Consider the following 20,456-nt stretch of genomic DNA (forward strand, 5'->3'; position numbering starts at 1 on the left):
TATGTCCAGCTGGACCTTGTAATTCTCAAATTGACGATTTCGTGACAGTTTTACGATTTTTTTTTAAAGAAAACTTTTAAAAAAGTCTATTTAGGGGTTTGAGAGCATATGATCTTTCATCAATTATTAAGGATGCATCACCGTTCACTAATATCAAAGCTCCCATCCATGGTAATTAAAAGAACATAAGTATATTAACAACTCGGCTGAGGGATCAATATCGGTTATGCACAGTCATAACTCATCGGGTCGATCTTTCAGGATGGGGATCTTACATTGCAGAAAGTTAAATCATTGGACATGGAGTGTGCCAGTCTTGCATTTGGAGTTTGAATTTTGGTATCTAACATGAATGCATTTATTTTTGTCATGAAAATGGCAAATGTTGGATATAAAGTATGAAAGGTCCGTTGGGTAACGGTTTTTTTTTTCCGCCCAGACAAGACGACGTCGTGCAAAACCTCCTCTACTCCAATAATATGAAAGTGTAACAAAATTGCCTATTGCCTCTAAAAGTTCAATTACTTAGGGAGGAAAAAAGCAAATGAGAAATTCGAAAAAGGGGCCCATAAGACAATATTCATTTTAATATGTATTAATTAGAAATGTGGAATTTGTTGATGTCAATAGACCATGTCGAGTTATCATTACCTTAGTTTTTTTTTTCCACCATCATTATCTCAAATCGAAGCCACTAATTTCTAGTATATTTTCTATATTAAAAAATGCAGTAGAATACTTCAAATCTTGTCTCCAAGAAGGCTAAGTGGCTCTCTATTTCAATTTTTACGGCATAAACACGAAAAGGTGAACTACGGTCGGGAGACAGATGATTATGAGATTTACCATTGACATCATTAGAACTGATATTATTATGTTTTAATTCAAGAATAAGAGAGCAAACAGTCACGAAAAAGCACCATCTACCTGAGTGATTAAGTTCCATCAATCAAGAAAGTAATGACTCGTCTTTGCTTATATTCAAGAAATACGATGAATTAATCATGAAGTAATATGTCTTCATTTTTTTCTATAATAAAATTCTTTTGCAATAGTTTTTTGCCTAGTAATTAATAAATGTCCATTGATATATATAAAAAAAAAAGAGTACAAAAGTGCCCAAGAACTATAGAAAATATAGCATATGTTCCTAGATTACTGTAAAGAAAAATACATCTGACTGAACATATCGGATAAAAATACTAATTCAATTGTAGAAATCATTTCAATTACTGTACTCCGTTTTTAACCTTTTAAGATTAAACTCTATATAGGTAAATACCGAGAAACAACGCATAGCATAATTCATAGCTATTGTTTTGCAACTAGTTATGAGATTGAAACTGATAGTTTATAATATTTAAAATATATGTCAAGTATAATATGATGTCAAAAAAGGGTAATCTTAAATTTGTGCAAGACATTGTAATATCAAACATCAAACATGTTTTACCATAAGAAATTATTTTTTATTTTATTTGCTGTAATAAGCACCCAAAGGCCGCAGCATCACTCTCTCTCTCTACTCCCTCTCTTCTGTGCCATCAACCTTCCGGAAAAGAAGCAAAAGGTGGGAAGAAAAGGTGGAGCACTGGTCTGAATTATCCCCACCTAGACCCCTCCCCAATGCTCCTCCTCTCCCTCGCCATAGCCGCAGCTTCATAGCTTTGTTTACCCAACAAACAGTGAAGAGAGAGAGAGACCCAGCAAGAAACAGGGGAGGCTCAGTTTGATGGGCGGGGTCACGTCTTCTATGGCGGCGAAGTTCGCCTTCTTCCCGCCGAGCCCCCCCTCGTACAAGCTAGTCACCGACGACCTCACCGGCCTCCTGCTGCTCAGTCCCTTCCCCCACAGGGAGAACGTGGAGGTCCTTAAGCTCCCAACCCGCCGGGGCACCGAGATTGTGGCGGTTTACGTACGGAATCCCATGGCCACCTCCACCGTCCTCTACTCCCACGGCAACGCCGCCGATCTGGGTCAGATGTACGAGCTCTTCATCCAGCTCAGCATCCACCTCAGAGTTAACCTCATGGGGTACTGCTGTTAACTCGACTACTTTGCTCTTTTAGCTGTTGCTCTGTTTTCTCTTCTTCCCTTGTCTTCCTCTTTGGCTTAAGTGTTCGTTATTTCTGTTAATGATAGATCGCCCACATGCTCTGCTGAAATAAATGGAAAGCAGAGCTATTGATTTGGTAAGTAGTGAAGCTGTGAAAGCACGATCTGTTGTTGAGAGAAACGAGAGAATTCTCTATTTCGACTGTTCTCAAGAATTTCCCTTTTTCATTTTCCAGACATGTAAAATGGAGTTCACATGTTTTTACCGGGGAAACTCGATTAAGTTATGGTGGATTCAGTTGTTTCGGCTTCTGGGCAATCCTTGTTTCATTGAAAATCTCTTTTTTTTTTCCTGCTAAAAATGAGAATTTTTTCAATCTAGGATCTGGGTTGAGACTGGATTTGGTATTGTCGCGGGCCTAAATGATTTCAGCTCTTGTGGCTTTATGATCCGAGTATACAGAACTCAAAAAGAATTACTTCAGGTGATTCTTTAATGGAGCTCTGAGCTGGGCAACTATTGCAAGAAACTCGGTTGCTTCATTTCTAACAATTTTTGGATCCTTATCCAATCTTGAGTGCTTAAGTGATAACTGCAAAGTTGGGTGAAATAAAATCCATGACCTGCCACTGGCATGACCTGATTCATCTGATTTTCTGGCTGATGATGACTAGTGGCTGTCAGTTCTTGTTTTGTCTATTCATAGATCCTGAAAATATTACTATTTGTAGTAACTAATGATTAGGATTGATTAAGATCGGGCTGTTTTCCCAGTAAAAGTCGGTGTTGATAGTTTCTCTCATCAAGGTTAATTCCTATGGGAAAGATTTATTAAGGCATTTAAAATATGTGTTTCTTCTCTTGGTATTAGCTCTACTCTACCTCGTAGTTTTTTTGTTTGATATGCATGAGGTAGTCCACCGAGCTTTCCTCAGTTTAGAACCAGTTATGGACTTGAGTCGGTCAAATACTTTACAATCTCAGACAGAACTTCTTAGTCCAATGTCGGTTTGCTCTTTTACTTGGGGTGGGGTTGCCCGCGGCGCGGCGGGGGGTTTGGGGGGGTTGTTTAGTGGTTTATAAGTTCTGCTTGGTGGCTCCTGGATGAAGATTTCCCTGGGGTTAGCTTCAAGAGCAGTTGTTAAGGACTGTTCTTAGTCCTTGAGCCACAAATCTTATCGCAATAGATCATGTGTCCACATTTAAGGTAGTGACTTAGAAGAAATTACTGAATTAGTAGCTTTTGGGATATCATAGTGGAAATAGCTGCAATATGCTGACCGTCAATAAATTGGTCATAGTGATATAGCAGTAAAGCATTAATGCAGCATTTTTTTTTCCTGATAAGTAATCCAGTGTTGTTGCTTTAATAATCTGCCACTAAGTAATAGTTTTGCTGTGAAATTTATAATCATGTAATTGCTCCACATGTGACTTTAGTACTATTGGTTTCTATGCGCCTAAGTAGTTTACGAAGCCTTATACTACTAACTCTCTTATAAATGTCCGAATGCAACCCAATAGGGTTGGCCCGGTGGTTAAGGAGTATGACTTCCTTGGAAAAGTCCCAAGTTCAAGTCACCTCACGAATCATGTAGGATAATACTTCCTATTGGGCCACCTGCACGGCCTGTGTATTTTTGGGGCTCGCAGGGTGTTCACGTGGACCATGGGGATTATGGGCGAAGCCCGAAACCCCTTGTGTCAAAAAATAAAATAAAATAAAATAATGTCTGAATGCAACAAAAAGTGCTCCTATTATTGTAAAATTTAAAGAAAAACGAGTGACTGTGAAAACTTACCTTTGATGTTGTAGATGAAATAATTTCGAAAAAGGATTTCTTTTTTTATGACAATTAACATTTTCAGGCTCTTCAATTACTTTGCCTGGAAGGTGCTAATAGTACACCAACCTTTTCTGAATTGCAGTTCAATATGTCAACTATCATGGAGAAGAGAGTGTCCTAATAGAGAACAATATAGTGTCCTCGGTTGAAGAATCCATCCCAAAATGATTTAATTTAACTAGGTGAAGAAACAGAAAGTGAAAATCTAGTTGTATCTTAGAAAAACCATGCTTTATCTTTTACGAGTGGCCATTGTTTTTGAGGCTCCACATGGGACGCATGGCTGTGTCTTGTGCAGACAATTTAATGTTTTGACAAACCAACCAATATTCAGGACTCCTAAAATTGAACTTGCCTGTTTGGCTGTCCAAAAATTATTTGCCAATTTATTGCATAAAGCCAGAAAAGGATAGGACTTCAATTTGTGTGGGACTGAGGTGCACTCACATAACAAGTTTCTGAAATACGCTTTTCCATATCCATCTGTGCACTTTTACACATTGGCAAAATAAACTTCATTCACTCTTGTTCTGCTCATCCTCTATTGGCCACTCAGACTGACACGGAATCTCGGTTACATTTCTTGAACTAAGACATCCTTATTTTGGTTCAGGTACGACTACTCTGGGTATGGACAGTCATCAGGAAAGGTCAGGCGAAAGTTCGAAAAGCTTTCACATTGCGTGTACTATATATTTAATGGTGGCAGGATCCTGAGGAGTAGTTTGATAGTGATTCCAAAATTTATTCCGTGTTGTGCAGCCCAGTGAACAGAACACTTATGCAGATATAGAAGCTGCTTACAAGTGCCTGGAAGAAAGTTATGGCACTAAGCAAGAAGATATAATCCTTTATGGGCAATCCGTTGGAAGTGGGCCCACTTTGGATCTTTCTGCAAGGCTGCCTCATCTTAGAGCTGTCGTTCTGCATAGCCCCATACTCTCAGGCTTGCGAGTCATGTACCCTGTAAAGCGTTCATATTGGTTCGATATCTACAAGGTGATCAATCCCTTCGTTGCTTTTTTTTCTTGTTGCATTATTACTCCGTATCTATTGTTTGAATGTCTGTACCTCAACGGCATTTTACTATTTAATAGTTATTCCCTATCATCTAAGTCTAGCCTTGTTCTGTAAATTAAATGTCTAAGAATCATTTTCATCCAAATTCTTACTGTTATTCCTCAATATCCTGTTCCTTTTGCATTTTTGTGTACCAATGATATACTCTGTACCCGGTGAAAGTAGTAAATTTCGGAAGCTTTCTGTGCAACTGACTTTGCTTGGTATTATTTTTCTGCAGAATATTGACAAAATTCCACTTGTCAATTGTCCCGTACTAATCATTCATGTAAGTACATGTTCTCTATTTCCATTTCATGATATATTCTGCTTGATATCAGGTGCCTTTGCATTCTGTCAAACGCTGAAATAATTGGCAGTGGTTTCTTTTGTCCATCTTGGGGAACGCTCCGAATAGAAATGCAGCTTAGGTGTTCATCCTGAAAATGGATCAATTCTGAAAACTGAGGTGGTTACACAAAACGATTAAGTGTTTTTCAGTCGATTCTGCACTCGTCATGACTCTCTTTAATCGGAGTTTATGTTCTCAATACTCCACTGTTGGCATTATTCTCTATACATCGTGGAAAAGGTTTGATATGTATGGACAATAGAAGACAAAACAGCTAAATTTAATAACAATGACGGTATGGGAAGGCTCTATGGTTTCCCTATAGATGGGCTTATTTTGCAATCTTCTACGTTCTTGTTTGTTTTCATCGACAGAATTTCAGACATATCTTTGGATTTCATTATTGTGATAACCGTTAAAAGTTGGCTGCCTCATGCAAATTCCATTTGGGAAACCAATCATTCTTGTAGGTTGGATGGTTAATTTCTGGATATTTGGATAAGTTCTTATCAAGAATCAATCTCATACGGTCTTTCTACAGGGAACTTCAGATGAAGTTGTCGATTGTTCCCACGGGAAGCAGCTATGGGAACTGTGCAAAGAGAAGTACGAGCCCTTGTGGCTCAAAGGAGGAAACCATTGTGACTTGGAGCTCTACCCGGAGTACATCAGGCATCTCAAGAAGTTTGTATCAACAGTTGAGAAGTCTCCTTCACAGAGGTACAGCTCAAGGAGAAGCACTGACCAGTACGAGCAGCCCCGGAAGAGTACAGACGTGTTCGAGGTTTCGAGGAAGAGCACCGATCGGAGAGAGAAGCCAAGGAAGAGCACCGATCGGCCAGAGAAGCTAAAGGCTCCTCCGAGCATCAACTCTGAAAAGCTAGAGAAACTGAGAGTCACGTTTGATCACATGGAGAGGTCGAGAAGGAGCGTGGACTGCCACGAGAAGTCGAGGAAGAGCATTGATCACCAGCTTGAGAAGGCGAGGAAAAGCGTCGACAGGTTAGATCGGTTACGAAATGCATGAGAATTCCTTTTCTTTATATACGTTTGGGTCGAAATCAAAGCCTCTCTGTATCACCTGACAAATGCTGATGAGGTGTGTAATTTATGGCTTTGGTGTGGTCGGGAGATCAAAAGAGTTGTTGGCTTTTTCTTCTCTTCTATTCTTTTGGAGGTCTCTTTCTGTTTGTGTATTCGAAATGTTTGGCTTTGGGAACTCTCTACAGCGTGACATGAAAACAGATAAAGGGGTGTGGTGTTACCGTGCAATTCTTTCTCCTCAATTTGTCGTCCTTCCGGCAATGATTAAACACGTTCGGTTCGTACGACAAATTTGGAACTTTATTCCGCACAACTATGAGCCTTTGTGGCTTGGAGGAGTAAACCGACCACTCTCTAACTTACATGTTGATCCCAGAGGCACCTCTAGAAGTGCAGTATCCGTATAGATCATCAGGCAAGTGAAACTCAAGCAATGCGCAAGCCAAATACTTTTGCCTTTTGCTTCGAATAACTCGAAATTATTGAATATGATGCAACTGAAGATAGTATCAGGTTTTCAGCACTGTTATACATGGTCGCAGGACATATGGCCAACCAAAAAGAATCAGTCTAACATGTTACCTCGGAAAAAATCACAAAACTGCCAGTGTCACAGGAATGATTTCAATAAAGAAAAGGTCACGCAGAAGCAGGGCAAAGAAAGGAGCCATAGATAGCACAATTCTCGTCAACTGGGAAACCCGATACAGCAAAATAGCACTCAATTCAGCACCAGCAAAGCTTGCCAATTATAATTTACGGAGCTCTGTCGAAGGGCTGAGTATCATTATAACAGACATCCCAAACGGCTTCCATTGCATCCTTTGCAGCTGCTTCCGTGCAGTAAGGATTCCCACTCATCGACTTCATTACCCTTCTCCTCACGCACTCCTAGAATGTAATGTAGAAGCGAAATCAAATACCCAGAATAGTCAGCTACTTATTGTAAGATGGAGGAAAGATAGAATTGAGATGACTTCTTGCTTATTGAAGGAAATTATACACACTACCGAAATAAATATACTGCCTTGTTCATCTAAAGAACTCGTGGGAAGAATTAAACCGGCAACATTTACAAAGGCGGATCACTAGATACCATTCACAAGGCATGTTCATCTCAGCACAAAGATGGACCAAAAGTTCTTCTTACAGCATATGTATTTAGAAGATATGGCAGAAATTTAAATCTTTGATCTTATACTCTTAAGGGTAGAGCTTAAGAGAGGATGATATACTCACTTGCTCGTGGCCTCGAATCTTCATGTAACCCCTCAGGAGTTCTCTCTTGTAGTGGCAATCACCGCTTAAATGACCTGCTCGTATCTGCTCAGCACGGGTTTTTCTTTTTAGAAGGTAAGAATTTGCCTACCCATATCACATCATATATCGGAGAAATCGAAACCAGTGATCGCGAGAACACAGACCTCGGCACAAGCATGATGGGCACAATTAGTCCAGTCGATGTTGGCAGCCCGGCATTCATCGTATGCGTGAATTAGCTCGTGGATAACAACTTGGTTGACCTCGTCTTGGATGTTCATGTGATTACTGCACACCAATATCTGAACACAGAAAATTCAGACAAAAGAAAGAAAAATGCATTATTTACGACAAAGCTGAACTACTGAGGCAATCAAGCCAATCGAAGACGGATTCTCGAGGCGATCGAGCCAATTACAAGGAGTGAAAGAATTCAAGGGAAGCCTGACAGATTCATGTGAGACGTAGTTCAGTAGCAAAATATTACCCCAACGCCGGGAGCATAGCCACCAGCGATCTCCTTATCGCAGTTAACGGCCTTGATGAAGTTGTCCCCGACAGCACACCCCGCCTTCTGCAGATGCTCCCTCAGGAATTTCACCATTGGAGCTGCCCACATGAACAGAACACTCTTAAGGGAGCAGAAATGGCAAAAAGAGAGCAATCTGAATTATCAAAATTCCATTTTCCCGGTGATTCTCATCCCCCATAAAACCCTAAACCCTAGTCAGCTCGAGCCGCGGGGAATCATGAAATTTGCATCAGTGTCCACGACAGATGGTGGACAGGGTTGGAGAAATTACTCCGGAGGCTCCTCCGTATCATGTCATTGCATTCCTTCACCGTCATGCCGCCGCTGACGGAGGAGGAGGCGGCGGCGAATCCCGGTGCCGGCGCGGTCTCCTCCGCCATTGTCAGCTCAAGCACAGGGACGCCGCCAACCTGTTTTGTTTCCTTTCAACAATATGTAGAGGATGCACTGCTGTTGACGGCCCAGATTAAACCTTGGCTCATGAACGGTCCAGATTGCACCTCATTTTGTGTTTTTCAGTTTTTCCATCCTAAAATCTCTATTGCAGAAATTCATAAATATTCCATCAAAATAAAAAGAAAAATGAACCAAGAAAAAAAAATAAGATTATGTTTGATATCAAAATTTGATTTTACTTTATTTTATTTTATTTTATTTTATTCAATTTAATAATATAATTATTACTTTATATTTTTTCTATAAATTATCTCGCATACTTTTTTTATTTATTATTTAAATTAATTTTTTAATTCTAGATTATTTTCATCATTCAACGTTTTCTCCCACAATTTCAATACTTTTTTCCAATTACTTTTATTTCATTTGCTTAAATCAAACTAAATAAAATTAAATCAAACTTAATTTCTTTACCAAACGTTACATAACAATTTAGCAATGTAAATCATATTTACGTCTTGTCAATGCAATTTTTCATGCTACTACTCACTTTCACATGGCCTGTAATCTTCATAATGTGACCCCTCATGAGTTCTCTCGATCATAAAGTGGCAATCACCGCGAGTAGTAAGTTTGCACCCTATAACGAAACGATATTTAAATTTGTAGCAATAAAGGGACCTAGTTTCATTTCTATTCTTTTAATGGTCTGTATAGAACGGCTTACAAAGGAATTAGTTCTGGCTTAAAATTAAGAAACTTTATCATTGAAAATTGAATTATTGTATTGCTAATAATTTCTCTATATATATTTGTCTGGAGGTTCACATGCGTAGATAAAAGTAACCTAGCACATGCAGAAGAACATCTTCTAAAGTTGGCAACGAATTCCCGATGTTATATATCATCTTTTTGACAATCATTTCTACGACCGTAAACTCGACTGTCAAAAAATGAGATATTGTTTATGAATAAATTTATATAAAATTTGCCCAGAAATTCATTAGTTCTATGGATACAAAACTAACAAAACAAGTTCAAATGAGAACATCTTTTTATTTTAAAAAGGAATTTCCGTATTATAATTCTTGTATAGGTAGCTAATTAAATGATCTGCATAGACCAACTTGATGAAATTCCCCTATTATAATTCTTGTAGAGCTAGGTTGTAAACGATCCATATCGACCAAATTTTTTGCTGGATGATATCGACCAACTTTAGGAGAGACCATTTCTGGCTTAATTAATTAAATCCAACCAAGCTTGATTGTTGAAAAATGGAATAGCGTACCATCAATAATTTTTTCAAAAATAGTTTCTTTTTTGGGGTCAATTTGTGTACATTTTTTTCTCAATATGAATCATAATATTCGAAAGCTTAATTAAGGCTCAACTAATCTAGTCCGGCCGAATTGGCCGACTAAAGGGTAAAGTTCTTCCAGTATGGATTTTCTGCATTTACAATGACTCGAACTCGACACTTTGCTCAAGCAGAAAACAAGAGTCGAACCAATTGAATCAATTCATATTGGTAATTTCTGTGCTTATAAGAGTCTAATAAAACGTCCATATTCCAGCAAAATTCCACAGCCCTCCGTTGACATTCCCAATTATTCCCACCATATATTTTCTCGGAAATACTAAAAAAATAATTGCCAATCTTTTTGTTTCAAAAATAGAAAACCTTAAAAAAAAAAAAAACTTGACTTCCTCCTTCCTCCTTACATTATCCTGAAATCTCTCCCGACCATCACCTATATAAGCCCCATTCCCCCATTCACCTTCCTCCCTCATTCTTAAGCTTCTGCAGTGCTAATTCTCTACTTGCCCTAGAGGATCAACACTGCATTCGTTAAGGATCAAATCCTAAATATCAGTTAGGAAAACCAAATAAGATGGCACGCGAGCTCGTTGTGCTAGCCCTGGCTGCCTTGGCCGTTGTCGGCTCAGTCTCGGCCTCGGCATCAGCGCCCTCACCCTCGCACTCGCCTGCCTCCTCCCCGAAGGCCTCACCATCCCCCAAGGCCTCCGCTCCTTCTCCGGCCTCATCCCCCAAGGCATCGGCTCCTTCCCCCAACCAAATCTCCACTGCCCCCTCAGGCTCCTCGACCGGCTCCCCATCCTCGGCCCCTTCCGTTGCTGAGACCCCCGAATCCGTGATCTCAGCCTCCCCCACCCCATCGGCCGCCGCCGGGCCCATCGCCGACGGTCCCAGTGACAGTGCTGATGATACCCCTGCACCCGCCCCCGCGAAGAACGGCGCCTCCGCGCTCCAAATCTCCGCCTACACCGGTGCCGCCGCCGCCGCCGCCGGATACCTCTTGTTCTAATTTGCTAGGAAAGGAGCAGGGAATATCTGTATGTTCCGTCGACGTACCAAATGTAACAATGTAAATTTGCTCCATCTGAGCGATACATTGTGATCAATACATTCCCATATTATTCTTAAATTTATATTATATCAACCCGTTCGAGAAATTTTTTACGTTGACATAGTTAAACCCTGGGGATCAATCAACTAGTCATCTACTATTGACATGAAATCATACGTATACATGTAAAGTATTTTCCGATCATGATAAACTAATTAAGATTAAACACTCTTAACAATCATACATAACAAACAGAAAACAAATAAGTATGACTCACAAACTAAGAAACCGTTATTATCTTTGACCTTAAAACCCCCCGAAGACCATTTAAAGATTAGAAAAACCAAAACTTTAGGGAAATGAGATAGAAAACTTCAGTTGAAATGCGGTCTTTATCGCATCAAGAGCTCCATTCATCTGATTTTGTTTTGGTTGTGAAGTCGGAAGCATTAGGTTAGTGGATTATTAAATTGGAAGAGCTTTAATTTGCTTTTAGTTGAACTGTGGTTACGGCTATGCTTAGATATTCCACTTAACTTACTTTTTCTATATTTCTGAGTGTCTCTTATTCGATTATATATTTTTTTTTGTGAGTTAGGAATCTAAGAATCATCAATTAAATTAGTAAATCGAACTGGAAAGAACAGAGGTGATGTGTAGATACTGGGAGTAGCTAATGGTGGTGTATGTAGGCTTAAACTCCAAGTTCTTGCAATAGTGATATTCAGGGATTTGATACCATTTATAATGAAGTTTTATTTTTCATCGATGGTCAAGCGGATGAGTGCATAGTATGGATTGTTTTATAAAATCATCAATATGAGTCCCATTTATAATGGGGAAGCAACTTGGACAGATTAAGCATGTGTGTTTATGCTACTATTGAATATATGATCTGATTTATTTTTTATGCTTGTAATGAAATTGCTAGGGACTGAGCTGGCTGAAATCATCCATCTCGAAGGCTTTACTTGGTGATATATTTTGAGGCTTCTTCTGAGTACTTTACAACATTGTAATTATATATATAACATTGTAATCAGGAAGGTGGTGGCGTCGATCCCGGCCTCCACCGGCATAGAGGAGTTCGCTGACAACATCCTCTGTGGAGGTGGTGGCCGGCGATGGCGCCGTCAACGCCCCCTCCCTCTTCGATCTGAAACCCACGATCTTCTTCCTTTTTTTTCTGCAATTTTCAATTTTTTAAAATTTTCTCAATTAAAAAAATTAAAATAAATGCGGGAAAAAGGGAAAAGATGCTAAAGAATAGGGCATTTATATAAATATAACTTCAGCCATTAAAATTTTTACCTATTCAAGCACTCTTCACTTAATCAATTAAGCATTTATTCTATTTAGATCTTAAATTTTCAACACTTAAAATTAAGTTTAAACAAACATAACCTTACTTTTGCAATGAACTAATCACTTGTCGAAGCAGCAAGACCCGACCCAATTCTTCCCAATTGACAAATCTACTGTCAGACACCTGACAGGAGTTCCCCTCCAGGCTAAGGCTACAGCGAGATGGGTGACGGAAAGCGGCGGGAATCTCGTCGTTCGGTTTCCGGTGAGGCCCAAACTGACCTCACCCGGCCCAATCGCAATTGTTGGGCAGATTGGGCTCCAAAGAATGGACCCAGGCCTAAAAGTACTTCCTTTTACATATATATATATATATATAAACAGAAGTACTCGACTGCTAGATATCTCAGCTGGTCGAAATTATACTATTTGAATTGCCTGCGTTGCTGCAGGCATGTTAGTCCATGGTTAACAAATTCCCGAATCAATTCGTAGGTTCATACGAACTTAAGTAGGTGGAACCGAGTAGATTTGGAGCAAATTCATAAATGGAGTGGTCAATCAATAGATTAATGAAAGCTGCGATAAGGGAGGAAATAGATTCGGAAAATTCGGGTTGGACAAAATCTACTTCAACACTTGACTTAAAGAAAATATTTAAAAAAAATGAAATTTTGGCTTAAAGACACATGACAAATTTGAAAAATCTTGTTTAATTAAGTTTGATTGTGCTGTGTGCATTTTTAATCTTGTTTGATTTGGTTGTCTATGTTCAATTGAGTCTAAAACTCGTAGACTGTATGGATGATGTCTCTTGATTGAATGCTTTTATACTTGCCCTATTTGCACTAATAGTGATCAATAATTTGTATCTAGTCAAATGGACTTGAAATTTAGCTTCAGGAGTTTACGTGTTCAAGAGTTTCATATCGTTGCGATGATGGTATATATGATCTCTACGCCTAAACTTTCATACTTCGTAAATTACGAGTCGAGTCTATGAATTAATTTTATCCGTGATTGAATTATACCTTACTCATAGAAAAGTTCAAATATTTAGTACGCATTATCTTGTAATGTGAATAATAAATGAGGACACTGGGGGTTCTGTCAGCACTAGTGTATGGAAGTTCTGTGGAGAAGATAATGAATGAAGGTTATTAATTATTAGAGCGAGCAAAAAGAATAGTGTAATCGTTTGAAACTTAAAGGTTTTTGTTCAATTCTCATAATGTACATTTCGTATCTTTATATCACATTGTCCTATCGCTTTGCTAGATTTCTCGGTTTTTGTTAAAAAAAAAAGGAAGTTATTTATAGTGGAACTGATATGTCTATATATGAAATTTGTGAGTATATTGGGCTTCATAAAATTGTGAAAGAAGAGGGCAAATTTCGCATTTTCTGAGTTATTAATAAAGAAATAAAAGTTTCGATATCGTACCAAGACAAAACAAAATAAATAAATCAATACCAACAAAAGTGTTAACTGAGTGGTAAGCAGCTCACCTCCGTAACGAGGAGAACACAAGTTCGAATTCCGGGAAACGCACTTGTTGAAAGGAAGAATAACTTTTAATACTCGATCTCCTGACTGGACTAGTCAGATCCCATTAGACTTTTGAATAATATGACACACACAAAAAAATAAAATAAAAAAGGGCATATTTTTGCCAAGTTGGGTTGGAAGAATACGTAACGTAACGCAAGCCGCATGGAGGCCCAGAAAAGTGCAGGCAAAAAGCGCTCCCGGTGGAACCCATGTCCATCCACTTTCTCGTGCAAGTCACGTGTCACCTTGATATAGAAGGGACTTGAATTCATAAAAAAATTATAAGTCATATATTTATAATCACATTTATATAAATTGAATTTTATTATTAAGGGCATAAGATAGCTTTGTGCAGAAGCCATAAAGAACCCAATTCTTTTGGCTCGATGGTCTCGAACATGAATGAGATTTAAGTATAAAAGTTCTTCATCAATTGCCTTGAATAAAAATTACAAACATATGGTCTTGGATTCATAAGGTCGCCCATTACTTTAAAGTGAGTAGATTATATATTTTGTAGATTAGAGAAAGATAATTCGATATTAAGTATAAACCAAGTTTTAGTAAGGACAACTGATGAATGAACTCCCCATTATTTTAGAGAAGACATAATAATAATTAAAACATGCAAATTTAGTATATTATTCATTGATGAATGAAAAGACATATATTCATTGAGGGATTTTAAAATATGGGAGGATTGATGTGTCTTATTGTTCTTACGTTGTGTTGAATACTTAGATCATTCAACACTTCAAGGTAATAATTGTGCATGCATAAAATACTATATATATATATATATATATATGTAAAATAGAAAGAAATCATTTTTATAGACGTTATAGTTCAAGAATTTATAATATCGATTTTACTAACTACGGTAACAAATCTAACCCGCGCATGCGCGGACCTTTGGGTCTAGTTCATCTTAATTACTATCCATCATCGTACAATTAGACGTCACTATAAGCCGGAGAATCCACTCCACACGAGGTTCAAAGCCGTCAATCGGGGGCATTTCGATTCATCAACACTTTCCTTTTTCCTAACCGGTCGAGGAAAGTGAAACCGTGGCCGTCTAGCTAAGCTGAGAGGGGGCAAACCAGGCAGCGCTGCGTTGACCTTTGACCTCCCCAAACCCCATCCTATCACAGCAGGACGAAATCTAGATAACACAACACAATCCGCTCCTTCACCCAATCCAATGCCGCCACGTGTCCAAAGAAAGCAAACCGATCGCCATCACTTTCACTCCCCCTTCTCCTTAAATCCCAGGGTGGGCCCTGTCCTCGAAAAAGCTCACCCGCTTTTGGCCCCTCCAATTCCGCTTTTCCCCGTAGAGCACCTGCATTGCATACTAAGAGCCAGCCACCACTTTCGATGGATCGACGAACATGGGGATTCAGTGTAGCGATACTCATTATCGATCATGATAACTCCCGGAGTAAGTCCCTTATTTCAATCGACGACTAAATGTTTTCGATGCGTATAAAACTGAGATTGATTCATATGTCATGTCGCTTATGCGTGTTCTAAGGGCGCCCAATACCGGATTTTTCTTTAATTTCCGTTTATTAATTATCTTTTCCCCTCGTGACAAAAGAGTGAATAGGGGAGGGGATGTGTCACAAGAATGTCTTCACCCTCTTCTCCTTCTCCAACTCCTGGCATTAGCATGCGAGCAAGTGACGGGGATCGAAGGCATGCATCCCGGAGATCGAGAACCAGGACCCGGAAGCCCAAGTTCCTCAGTCTCCTCCGCATCGAGCTCTCCGCCACCGCCGCTGAGATGACCGACGACCGGCGCCACCGCCGGAAACAGCGGGCCCGCCAGCATCACCAGCAGCTCAGCCTGTTCCCCCTGCACCCGGAGGAGGCAGCCAGCGGCGGCCTCGTTGACGAGACCAAGGACGTCCAGAGCCACTACGAAGAGAACGTGAACGTTAACCTCCTCTTCAACGGGGAAGATACGAGTGCCACGACACTCAACGGCCTCCTCGATGGCGGAGAGGCTGCCGCCGTGGCGTGCTCGGAGGAGGGTTCCGTCGGGAGTCGGGGTGGGCTCTCTCTCGCCTCCTATTCAATGATCCTGCTACATATACATATATATATTTTATGTGTTATGCATCACATTTTGCTTAATATGTTTTGGCATGCTGTAAGATAGTGAAGAATTAATATCGCATAACTTGTGTATGCCATCGATTCATATTCTTAGATCATGCTAAAGAGGGGCCATCTGCCAAAATTTACAAGTGATTTGCACAATTTTTACGAGATCTATGATAGACTCGACATGTTTGTTTGATGTATTCGATGTAACATTGATAAATATTTCGGTTTATTTCTTAATGTTTACTTGAACAAGGTTTTGTTTTCCCGGCAGATTCTGTGCCGCGGCTGAGGGACGGTGCGGACTATGGCAGAGGAGATCATCAGCACCGGAGCTCGCTGCTGGTACGGGCGGCAATGAAGAGCGGGGGGAGGGAGGAGGAGGAGAAGTGGGTGAGCTACAACGAGGTGGTGGAAAGGAAGGCGCAACCCGACCAGGAGCCGGAGGAAGTGAGCAGCTGCTCAGCGGCTGCCAATAGTAGTGATCGGGACAGGGGGCAGGGATGTTGGCAGCGGCAACCGAGGGGGGAGGGGGAACGATGGTCGGGAGGGCTTCTGTTGAAGCTCGACTACGAGGAGATTCTGAATAGCTGGTCCGATAAGGGGTCACTCTTCATTGGTTATAATGGCGGGCCTCTTCACTATCATCATCATGAGGCTCCACAGAGAGTCCCTGAGCTCAACGCTGAACATCCCGGGCTTGACTCCACCGTTAATAATGTGAGATCTCGCTCCCTCTTATTTCTCGTCGGGGCTACATACCTAATTGTTGCGAATCGAGTGTGCTGCTTGCAAAACCATCTCGATGTTCCAAAACTGTCGAGCAAATAAGAGTCCGAGCTTTATATGATATGTGTATTCCGAGTTTAAGAAGTTAAACGACGTGTTGCTTGCAGGGGCTGAGTGATAGATGGGGAAGTAGTGCAAATGTATGGACTGTCCCCGATCAGAAGATAGATGGCGGCAACTCGATGCCAGAGGAAAAGGAAGGGAGGTCCAGGCAAAGAGAAGCGAGCGTCTTGCGGTACAAGGAGAAAAGGCAGAACAGGCTCTTCTCTAAACGAATTAGATACGAAGTCCGGAAGCTCAACGCCGAGAAGCGACCTCGAATCAAGGTATACATCTTCTTCACCTGCCAGAACTTCCATAAACCGATGCTCGATGTCCTGTATGATCTCTGCATATATCTTAGACCCAACTGCTGCGGTTTCTTGCAGGGTCGATTCGTGAGGAGGAGTAGTGAAGACGATTAGAGACTCTGCAGATATGTGTAGTTTTATCGAATGGTCGAAAAGGGAGGAAAGGAAGAGAGCCCTTGTCAATGGATGATGTGCCTGTCTTTCTCCTCCATCTATCCTAAAACCTGTTGTTCTTTGGATGTTGTTTAGTTTACAATCGTCGCCCAGGGATGTAAGATCGGACATGCAAGTAGGAAGAACAGGATTAGAAATTTAGATGGCACCGCAACGGTGAAAATTAAATAAAGCGCGTGCAATATACACAAAGGAAGATCGTTCGTTTGCTTTTCTTTAGACGGGCTTCCATATTTATGCCAGGTTCATAAACTGACCAAATCGACAAAGTTCGATGAATCATATATTAAGCGTAGTCCAGTCGTAGTGATTGAATTTACGAGACCTAAAACTGTTAACTAATACCTGTGACTGCACTTGGCTGCAAGCTTAATTTTCTGGACTGATAGAAATCGACAGCAGCTGTTCGAACTTACGGACACACCTCAACTATGAAGGCCAGCAAGTTTCATCTTTTTCCTGCAGCAACTAAAGGAAGGATAATGTTAAGGTTTTTGTTGACAGGAACGGGAGCACGAGACCGATCGAGCACGCGGCCCTTCCTCGGGCATGATCAGTTTGCTCTGCTCTCTTCTGTTAACAAAGAGCAGCTCCTTATCATCCACTTCTTGATATCATCAGTCTTACGAGTCCAGTTGAGAAATGTCCTTAATTCGCAACGAAAGAGACGCGAAATGGCATGTAACATACAACCCATGCATCGCGGACAGTTACTTTTGCAAGGTTGAGGTAAAATCGGCACCTCCGGCAGACCACAACTATACCATCACGTGAAAAGTGATGGTATGCGATACATGTATGAAAGTTTTCGAGAACAAGACGCCGCCTCGTGGGATAACAATCGACACGAAATGCTCGAGTTGGGCTGGGCCCAGTAGAAGGGCAAATATGAAGCCTACAGCCACAGTCTTGTTTTGCCATTTGGGCTCTAAGCAGTTCGGATTGAAGACGGAAAGTTTTAGAATGTTCAAGCAGCTGTACTGGGTATTGTATCGATGTGTCCATAAACATGGAACGTCGTAGAACATCTTCAATGTTCCTCCTCCTGATGTTTCCAACATCTTAATCATTGATACTCAATTCACTTTGGAACTCTAAGTTCCTGTCGAAGAAGAGCCAAGAACATTCAAGACATGTCTGTTGTCTGATTGATCTATAAATCCACCACTCACGCCCACCAATCCCTCAGACCACAGTTGATCAGAACAATCCACCAAGACCCAGCACTTGCATTAAGCAAAAGAGTTGAATTCTTGCCTTTCCATATTCAAGTTAGGAGGACGATGTCTCTCATTTCTCGGATCTTCGGGGACGAGACCTTCGACCCGTTCCTCTCGATGGTCAACAAGTGCCCCGTCCTTAGCACCCCGACTGACTGGAAGGAGACCCCCGAGGCTCACATCTTCGTGGTCGACCTCCCAGGCCTCAAGAAAGATGAGGTCAAGGTGGAGATCGACGAGGACAGTGTTCTCAAGATCAGCGGGGAGAGGAAGACCACTGACGAGCCGGACCAGGAGAAGGGCAAGGAGGGCAGCACCGATAAGTGGCACCGCGTGGAACGGTGCCGCGGTAAGTTCCTAAGGAGGTTTAAGCTGCCTCCGAGCGCGAAGACGGATCAGGTCAAGGCCTCCATGGAGAATGGGGTCCTCACCGTGACGATCCCCAAGCAGGAGGTGAAGAAGCCGGAATCGAGGAAGATCGAGATTCAGGAGGGCAAGAACTGATGAATCGATCGCATTGCGCTTTATCGAGATGCAATATGGAAATGTCGTAAATGTTTTGTTGAATATGCACTTCTGTTACGTGTGGTTTATTTCGCTTTTTTCTCTCCTATAATACGTTAGATGTGTGTAATGTGTCGTGAAGACATTCGATGTATAAACTCATAAATAAAAGGTTGCTTTTATATCACCCAACACGAGAATCAAAGTTCATAAACTACGAAGAAATAACCTATATATATATATATATATATATGTATTATGATTGAAAAAGGTTTCTCTTAATAGAAAAATATACTAATGATTGTCCGGTCCAATGTTATACGTTAAATTTCAATTTATCGAGATTGGACAAGATTTTACTCGTTTCTATTAATCTTGAACAACTTCGGCTATATTCCTAGATTTTGGACCGCGTGAGCTATAATCTTCACTATCACCATATTCTTAGCATATCTTTTTTTCAATCTATATTTTTTAGTACCTAAAAATTCAAAGAATCTTGATTAATTTATATTTGAACTAGATCAATTATTATTAATAAGGCTCTTTTAATCCTAGATTTTTTCACTTATATAATCAATCCCAAATATTTTATTTAAGGATAAAAAGTAGAGATATTGAATCACTTAAATTGATGGATAGATTTATCTTATTTTAGTTTAATAAGATCTATTTAGCTCCCCAATGTGAGAAAGAGGAGCCAATCACATGGTGACACTCGACTTTTATTTTAATGATCTGTCCTTTCTGACATTGACAAACAAAATAAGGATTCGGAATCATAATCTATGAGGCAATTATTCATAAAAAAAATAATATGAGGTAATATTAGATGAGACTAATTTTATGGAATTTTTCATTCAATATCAAGCACATTTGTGGAGTCCATGATACTTATTTGATTTTTTATTTATTTATTTTGGTATTTGATTTGAACTAACACTTGTTCCTTTGACGTGTGAGTCCACTTAATATTTCCTCGCGACAGAACATATTGTTACCAAATAGAAAAATAAAAGTTCAGATGCTCCTCCACTCCTCAAGTGGCCAAAAAGGTAATTAAAGTAATTCAAAAGATTGTTGTCATTTTTGCCGTGGCAGTTAATGTTTCTCGCGTTCTCAAGATTACTGTATGAATTAAAGTAACAAATATGAAAAATGTTCAAGATCAAGTTTTCAAAATTCACAACTCAAAAAATAAAGGGTTAAACTAAAAAATGCATAAACTTTTCACATTTTAACAATTTTAACACGAACTTTTTTTCTTAATCTAAAAATGCACAAACTTTCGATTTGATAACAATTCTGTCACGACGTCAAATTTTCGTTAATCTGGACGGAATCGAAGGCACAGAGAACGCCGGCAAGTCCAATCGGGGAGAAGGCGCCGACGACCCTAATCGGGAGTGATGGCTGGGATTGTGGCTCCACTTGTCGGAATAGGGGAAATATCCAATTTAAGGGTTCTCTCGATTACCCAGGGGTAGGGCCTTGATGCCACCACCACCTTGATTGACCGCGGTCGGATTGGG

At 40.2% G+C, this 20,456-nt stretch overlaps 5 protein-coding genes across 5 annotated transcripts; 4 read left to right on the forward strand and 1 right to left on the reverse strand.

The window, feature by feature from the left end:
* Positions 1 to 1,501: 1,501 nt before the first annotated feature.
* Positions 1,502 to 6,600, forward strand: LOC116195885 (alpha/beta hydrolase domain-containing protein 17B). The gene is made up of 5 exons (XM_031525281.1): positions 1,502 to 2,034; positions 4,517 to 4,553; positions 4,666 to 4,902; positions 5,204 to 5,251; positions 5,856 to 6,600. Exons 1-5 carry the CDS (start codon positions 1,733 to 1,735, stop codon positions 6,339 to 6,341), a joined length of 1,110 nt encoding a protein of 369 aa, XP_031381141.1. The 5' UTR covers positions 1,502 to 1,732; the 3' UTR covers positions 6,342 to 6,600.
* A 227-nt stretch (positions 6,601 to 6,827) lies between these two features.
* LOC116195887 (mitochondrial inner membrane protease ATP23) lies at positions 6,828 to 8,581 on the reverse strand. Its single transcript, XM_031525282.1, has 5 exons — positions 8,422 to 8,581; positions 8,106 to 8,227; positions 7,783 to 7,920; positions 7,598 to 7,681; positions 6,828 to 7,249 (listed from the first exon to the last, which is right to left on the reverse strand). The coding sequence occupies exons 1-5, from the start codon at positions 8,528 to 8,530 to the stop codon at positions 7,115 to 7,117; spliced, it is 588 nt and encodes a 195-aa protein (XP_031381142.1). The 5' UTR covers positions 8,531 to 8,581; the 3' UTR covers positions 6,828 to 7,114.
* Positions 8,582 to 10,441: 1,860 nt separating this feature from the next.
* LOC116196875 (mucin-1-like) lies at positions 10,442 to 10,876 on the forward strand. Its single transcript, XM_031526798.1, has one exon. The coding sequence runs from the start codon at positions 10,442 to 10,444 to the stop codon at positions 10,874 to 10,876; it is 435 nt and encodes a 144-aa protein (XP_031382658.1).
* A 4,184-nt stretch (positions 10,877 to 15,060) lies between these two features.
* On the forward strand, positions 15,061 to 17,414 carry LOC116197828 (zinc finger protein CONSTANS-LIKE 7-like). The gene is made up of 5 exons (XM_031528078.1): positions 15,061 to 15,219; positions 15,379 to 15,832; positions 16,162 to 16,607; positions 16,784 to 17,002; positions 17,105 to 17,414. Exons 2-5 carry the CDS (start codon positions 15,409 to 15,411, stop codon positions 17,138 to 17,140), a joined length of 1,125 nt encoding a protein of 374 aa, XP_031383938.1. The 5' UTR covers positions 15,061 to 15,219; positions 15,379 to 15,408; the 3' UTR covers positions 17,141 to 17,414.
* Positions 17,415 to 18,255: 841 nt separating this feature from the next.
* LOC116197829 (17.8 kDa class I heat shock protein-like) lies at positions 18,256 to 19,116 on the forward strand. The gene has a single exon (XM_031528080.1). It carries the CDS (start codon positions 18,484 to 18,486, stop codon positions 18,922 to 18,924), a length of 441 nt encoding a protein of 146 aa, XP_031383940.1. The 5' UTR covers positions 18,256 to 18,483; the 3' UTR covers positions 18,925 to 19,116.
* The last annotated feature ends 1,340 nt before the right edge of the window (positions 19,117 to 20,456 follow it).

This window comes from Punica granatum, chromosome 2 (genome assembly GCF_007655135.1).
Source record: "Punica granatum isolate Tunisia-2019 chromosome 2, ASM765513v2, whole genome shotgun sequence".
In the NCBI taxonomy this organism is placed as follows: Eukaryota; Viridiplantae; Streptophyta; class Magnoliopsida; order Myrtales; family Lythraceae; genus Punica; species Punica granatum.

Coding starts and splice junctions, on each gene's coding strand:
- LOC116197829 (XM_031528080.1), top strand. CDS start 18,484: ATGTCTCTCATTTCTCGGATCTTCGGGGACGAGACCTTCGACCCGTTC.
- LOC116197828 (XM_031528078.1), top strand. CDS start 15,409: ATGTCTTCACCCTCTTCTCCTTCTCCAACTCCTGGCATTAGCATGCGA. Junction 16,608..16,783: donor TTGACTCCACCGTTAATAAT/GTGAGATCTCGC, acceptor TGTTGCTTGCAG/GGGCTGAGTGATAGATGGGG. Junction 17,003..17,104: donor AGAAGCGACCTCGAATCAAG/GTATACATCTTC, acceptor GGTTTCTTGCAG/GGTCGATTCGTGAGGAGGAG.
- LOC116196875 (XM_031526798.1), top strand. CDS start 10,442: ATGGCACGCGAGCTCGTTGTGCTAGCCCTGGCTGCCTTGGCCGTTGTC.
- LOC116195885 (XM_031525281.1), top strand. CDS start 1,733: ATGGGCGGGGTCACGTCTTCTATGGCGGCGAAGTTCGCCTTCTTCCCG. Junction 2,035..4,516: donor CTCAGAGTTAACCTCATGGG/GTACTGCTGTTA, acceptor ATTTTGGTTCAG/GTACGACTACTCTGGGTATG. Junction 5,252..5,855: donor GTCCCGTACTAATCATTCAT/GTAAGTACATGT, acceptor GTCTTTCTACAG/GGAACTTCAGATGAAGTTGT.
- LOC116195887 (XM_031525282.1), bottom strand. CDS start 8,530: ATGGCGGAGGAGACCGCGCCGGCACCGGGATTCGCCGCCGCCTCCTCC. Junction 8,228..8,421: donor GATACGGAGGAGCCTCCGGA/GTAATTTCTCCA, acceptor TCATGTGGGCAG/CTCCAATGGTGAAATTCCTG. Junction 7,921..8,105: donor GCTATGCTCCCGGCGTTGGG/GTAATATTTTGC, acceptor TTCTGTGTTCAG/ATATTGGTGTGCAGTAATCA.